This window comes from Lipotes vexillifer, unplaced genomic scaffold (genome assembly GCF_000442215.2).
Source record: "Lipotes vexillifer unplaced genomic scaffold, Lipotes_vexillifer_v1.1 scaffold513, whole genome shotgun sequence".
Taxonomy (NCBI): domain Eukaryota; kingdom Metazoa; phylum Chordata; class Mammalia; order Artiodactyla; family Lipotidae; genus Lipotes; species Lipotes vexillifer.
Genome location: NW_006777952.1, coordinates 541,308 through 547,697, shown reverse-complemented (window position 1 = coordinate 547,697; position 6,390 = coordinate 541,308). Strand labels below are relative to the sequence as shown.

The following is a 6,390-nucleotide window of genomic DNA, read 5'->3' as shown; positions in this document are numbered from 1 at the left end:
GGAAAGAGTATGTCCCACCATCTGAACGGAGAACTCGACTCGCAATTAAGAGAACTGGGAGGAAAAAATACTCTCATAACTTGCTCATTTTAGAAACTAGTTAACGTCAAACCTCGTGAGAGAGTTAATGGCAGAAAAAGAAACTGGCTTTCAAAAGGCCAACGTGGCCTTCTGCCTGTACTGACTCAGGGGCTTTGGGGGTTTGGAGGGGCAGGAAGGTCACTTTAGAGCTTTCCCAGTTTGCTCTCCTTTACTGCTGATGGTCATATCCATTTCTGCTCCAAGAAGTGAGGGTATTTTTAGGTCAAAGAGATGAGGGGATTGGAAGTGATGAAGCTAGGACAAGAATGGGCAGGAGTGAGGAACTGCAGCTTGGCAAGCACACTTCTCCCACGTTATTACTGTTAGAATGGAACCCACACTGAAGGGATCTCTTCTTCAGACACCATGTTATCAAGGTGTCCATCGAGACAAAAGACAGCGAGCTGAGCTGTGCCCATGTGGGATGAGGCTTCACCCTGGGAACACCTCTCAGATCAAAGCATTGTAGATACGGTAACATCTGCTGGGTGTCTTGCTTTAAGGGAGTGGGATGGGGTGAAAGACTCATAGGACCGATGAAAATGTCAGTCCCAAAGGGAAAATGCTGCTGGTCATGCCTGCTCCTGAGAAAAATACATCAGAGCATTCAGGAGGAATGCCAGTGGACATTTTATAAGCTATCGATACCTATACTTGGTAATTTTTCCATCATAAAGCAACAGATGTCTCCCTTCTGCCTACCTCCCCAGGCTTCCCCATAACCAATTTCTGCCTGAATCGAGCAATCTATGTATTATCTCAGAAGGCCAAGAGAAAATTCTATATCCTATTCCATTTGCAAAAGCCATTGAGTACATACTGCCCCACCCCCTCGCCAGGATCTTCAAGGAAAGCACGCACAGGAAAGGTTGATAACTGACCCACCACCCTCAAATTCCTTTAGCACCAACTGCAAAAAAAAAAGGAGCAAAAAAGTGTCATTTTTAAAATAAGGGTAAATGAAGAAGAGGAAAGAGTTTCTAAATGTGCAAAGCTGCAAAATTCCCACTCTCCTTTCCCATAATGATCTCATTTAATAAGCCCGGCCTATAAGGTATGTAGTCAGTGAATGAGTGTTCGGGTGAGCGTGGAGAGGACTCCCAAGGCCAGCCAGCTTAAACATCTTTACGTTTAAGTTTCTAGATAAGAGGTAACCCAAAAGCAAACCATACGTGTTCTAACATGTTATACCTCTCCCTGTGTACACTGGCAACAGTTGAAGGACACAGGAATTTTCCCAGATGAAAGTACTGCAACAGAGCAGCGACTCCTATGAAGCAACTAACAGGACAAACTTTTCCATGGCGTACCCAGCACCCTATACAGCCATGACAGACCAGGCAATTTCTCAGAACACCACTCATTTCAAGAATAGAAAGAATCCCATCCTACATGTGGACTCTCTTATATTTGTATTGGGAGTTTAATGGGTCACTGTATTCAAAAAGAAAGCCACAGAACTAGAGGCAGGACTAAAATGCAGAAATAATATCCCCTGTGTCCAGTGACTCGAAAGATAACCGGTCTTAAGAAAGGATATCACCAAGACTGGATGGCGGCAATCTTCAGGCTTGGACTCTGATGTACTGTGCACCACTTCTGAATGCCTACTGCTCTTCCCACCATTTGCATAGCTTTTCTGTTTTGTTTTATATTCAGTTATGCATAGACATGTTTGCTTTACTAGCGCCTAAGTTCTTTGAGGGCAAATTTTATAAAACTACTCCCCAAAGCCCTGCACATAGAAGACAGTCAGTAACAACCTGACAGATGAATGAGAGACTGAAGAAAGGAACGGCATGATTTTATGCTTACCTGAATCAACGCAGTAATCCCGGGGCTCCTGCTTGATTCCCATTGGTGACTGGAATCCATGTGCTGGGGGGCCCGGCATGCCTGGGACCCCATGTTCATAGAGTGGGTCATGGTATTCTTGTTTGAATCCCTGAGGGGGTGGGGGGGGTGCAGGGACGATAGGTTCTGACATTTGCCGGTGGTAATTGGGGCGATTATCTCCAGGAACTCCTGACTGAGGAGGGAAGGGGTGGCAGGGTTCAGACAGTTGTCTCTGAAATCTGCAAGAAGAAAGTAGTAGTTACATTGTTAAGTAAGAACAAGATGAATACCTACTGTGATATAGCACTGAGGATTAGAAGTCCAGACTAATGGAATTATTTGCAAAGTACTTATTAATGCTTATTTCTGGACATCTTACCCTCTTCCCAAAATTATATCACACATTTCAAACCTCCTGAGTCAGGGACTGGCCAAAAAAATAAATAAATAAAACAATGAATGACATGGTAGCATCTTATTTTCCATGCATTTTTATTTCATGCACAGTCTATGTGTATAGTTGGGCCAGATTACGTATCTGAATATATAAAACCAATTATTTGCAAATATCACTAACATGTTATGTTTGTACACTGGTTCATTCATTCTCTAACCTGTAGACAGAATTAATTTTTAAAGACAGAGGAGTATTTAACCAGAAGTTAACCAGTTAGAAAACGTAGTTTTAAAAAAAAAGCTTATATGTAATAGCAGTCAAAACCATAAAATCCCTAGGAAAAATCAGGAAATGTGTAGGCTATACAAGAATAAAATCTTAAAACTATTTTCTAAGCAACCAATCTAATGAAAGAAAATATTTAGGACTTGGAAGGTGTTCACTCACTGAAAATTATTCTGTAAAAGCAATTCCTTCCCAACCAACTTGACAAAATGATTCTAAACTTTAAAAGATTAAGAAAGAATGATCTATTAGACTGACAAATATTATAAAGCCACAATAATAGGAATACAAAGAATGATAGGCACGTCAAAGGAATCCAATGAGAAGTCACAAACTGTCAAGCATATTCCAGAATATGCTACTTGTTAAGGTTAGCATTTCAAATAAGAGGGAAAAAGATCCCTGTTTTATACCACATGCCAAAATTTTTATATAAAGATTTCAATGTGAAACCACGATAGTAAATATATGTGAAAACATATCTTGGAGTGAGGAAAATCCTTTCAATACATCATACCAACAGCAGAAATCATGAAGATAAATATGGATATATCTCCTTGTATAAATTTCTGTAAGTCAATAAACACCAGAAACCTAAAGAAAAACAATAAACTGGGGAAAAAAACCTATAATAGTCAGAAAATACCAGAAACAAGGCCCCCAATTAAACAAACTGAGGAAAAATCTCTAAGAGATACAGTAATGTTAATACTGTTGATATAAAGGACTTTTAAAAAAACAATAAAAGATGGACAGGCCAACAGAAAAAATGGGTAAAGAACATAAACGGGGAAATCACTAAAGAAGGGATGTAAATGGTCATAGACAAAAAGTTTAACTTCATTAGTAATCAAAAAAGTAAGTTTTAAAAGTCAACAATGTAACCCTTAATATTAAGGTCTTACTCTCTACTTTTAGTTTGATCCTATTAATAGTTTTAATCAAATAATTTGCATTTGATCTGAATCAATCTGTGACAACAGGTGGCCAATAGATTTCTAGAACATCAAGACTTAAAATCTTAAACTGAAGACATTTGTGTGCAGATAAAACACTGTTTAGATCAGAGTATAGCATGGCTCTCACTCTGTGAGTCTTTACTATCTTACTAAAAGCAGCACCACAAGACCATTTTATAACATGAAGATCACCAAACTATTTTATATATATATTTATCCTTTCATCCCAGACACCAAAAGTACCAGAATCTGCCTGGCCAATTATTTAAACAAGTTTTATGAACTCTGTAAGGTTCAGTGGGCACTGGATGCATTACAGTGGATTGTCACCAGGAGCGCAATTTTCAAGGTTGCTGTTATTTAAGGAAACCCTTCTGTGGTCTTTGAAGTGTAAATTTGAAACTTGGGTTTAGGCTTGACATTTAGAATACAGGCACCAGAAGCATGCTACACCTGATTTTTTTTTTAACACAAATTCTGAAGAAGTGGGCAGAAAAGAAAGTGAAGATACTCTTTAGGGCTTTTTAAAATAAAGTACCCAAAGTTTATGCTAGCAGGAACAGTAACGAGGGCACCCACTTTCCATGTTCTCTCCCTTCCCCGCTCTGCAACCTTCCTAGCACCTTCCAAAGTAACCTCCACAAATCACTTCCTTGATGGCTCTGAGACGGCACCAAACTGCTCAGTTCTGTAACCAGAGCCTGTGCAGCTGGCAGGCCCAATCACTGCACTTCCGCTCAGTGCTCATCTTCTCACTTTCCAGAATGAAACTCTAGAGTTGGCCTGCTATGGCCCCCTCAGGAAAAGGTACTTCCAGGTGGGCACCAGCCAGCAACCCTCATCCCCTCCCCCCAGCATAACTTTAAGGATGCATGAAGCTTACAGGCCTGGGATCTGCAGAACAGATTCTAGAACTGGGATTGTTTTGTCCTAGTTTGTTTTGAGGAAGCGGGAGTGGCAAAGGGGAGCTTAAGGGTAGGTCACAAAACCAACATATTTGGAAGGAAGATTCTCTCAGAGCTTGCTGCTGATAATGATTTTTATTTGCAGAGATTAGTAAAGTAATTCAGTTCTTGTCCTCAAATACATTGTGAACTTTACTCACTGACCTTCATTTGAACCCCCTTCCCCTTTCTGCACTCCTTCTGAAGTATCTAAGAATGCGTTGTATACATAGCACAGCTATGACAGAGATGCCTCTTGTTTACTGAGGCAGGCAATCATTTTCAATGGAGGGGTGGCTTGGTTCCTAACAGACCTCTTTCTTCCTCCAGATAACCACTCCCCCCTTCCACCACCCCCTCACCCCGTGATCCCAACAGATTTCAGGCCATAGTGAGCTCACAGTTGGTGAGCAAAAGGAGACTTCTGACTACTGAGCAAGCCTAAATTCAATAGGTTACAGATTAAGGCTTTTTTCAGTGCCAGTTTATTTAAAGAATCAGTTATTTATTTATTTGTCAGATTTATATAGCGCCTTTCCTCCCAAGAGCTCACCCACGCTACCAACATTTGGTTTACATTATGAAAACCGTTAGATGCTTTTTCTGCATTTCCTTTTCGGTTTCTGCTGCCAACACACAGAGTAAACACAATCCTTAGAGAAAAAAGGAGAAAAGTATGGATTCAACGAAGGCTACACAGTGGCTGGCTATGGGTGCCAGGTGAAGGAGATTGGCAGTTCAGAGGCTATAGCCGAGAGATGATACAGAAAACTGGCTAAGAAACCACCACCACGTACTTAATATTTCCATTAAAGCTAAGAGAAGATAGAAAATAGAGAAGCAGCATAGCTGGGTAAGAGGCTCTGGCTGCGAAGTCAGAACACATTGGGTTGAAATCCAATCTCTACCCCTTACTAGCTGTGTGACCTTGGGTTAGTTATGTAAATGCTCTGAGCCTCAGTTTCCTCATCAGGAAAATAAGGACAGTCGGGTTACTTGTCCCAAAGATCTGTCGTAAAGATTACATAAGATACTGTGTGAGACAGGGCCGAGCACGCTGCTGAGTTCTTGATTTTATGTTACCTTCAAATGTCACCATCAACTCCCCATGCCACCCTGACCCCCACAGTAAGCTAAATTCAGAAGGTATGCAAATGTAAGGGAAGATCTTAAGGAACTGGGAGAAGACTTTCCTCCACACAAAATAAGAGTCTCCTAGCTGCCTACTCAGTCTCCTGTCTCAGAAAGAGAATGCTGACTTTTATTCCGGGTGGTAACGTACCACCTAACTTCACATAATATTGATTTTCCTGACATATACCAAGAGCCAGGCACTGCTGCAAAACAAAACCCACACATTGTCCCTAGAAAGCCCACCAAAGAACTCTGCAACAGCTCTCAGGACTCTGTGAGGTCTGTTGGCATTGCTTAAACTCAAATTGGCCTGTCTAAACTATGGTAAAACCTAAAGAGATGATGAACAAAATATGTCCTTTAAAGGCCTAGATATTTGTCTGATTTCTCAAGATCTAACATGGAAGAAAAAAGGTGATGTAAATACAAGATGTTACCAGGAGATTAGATGGTGAAAGTATTAGTTTTACGTGTACAACATTAGTAAGTCTAATGATGAAAAGATTTAGGGATACAGGGAGGTTTACATTTTTAAAACTTAATATTAAACAGTGAACCAACTAAAGTTTCTGTTGTAGTATCTACATCATTTAAGGAAGATTCCTTTAGGATAGTTTTCTTTATGGAACATAAAAGTGATTTTTTTTTTTTTTTTTTTTTTTTTTTTTTTTTTTTTGTGTGGGGTGTCCCTCCCCTGTTGTGGCCTCTCCCATTGTGGAGCACAGGCTCCGGACGCGCAGGCTCAGCGGCCATG

The 6,390-nt window shown here is 40.5% G+C and overlaps 1 protein-coding gene across 2 annotated transcripts in view; it reads right to left on the bottom strand.

Annotated features, from left to right (window-relative positions):
• ETV5 (ETS variant transcription factor 5) overlaps nucleotides 1–6,390 on the bottom strand; it is a 56,726-nt gene that overhangs the window by 13,510 nt on the left and 36,826 nt on the right. For both annotated transcript variants that reach the window (XM_007451385.1, XM_007451384.1), the window contains exon 8: nucleotides 1,897–2,156. In XM_007451385.1, coding sequence (XP_007451447.1) covers nucleotides 1,897–2,156 — 260 coding nt within the window. The remainder of the gene's footprint in view (nucleotides 1–1,896; nucleotides 2,157–6,390) is intronic.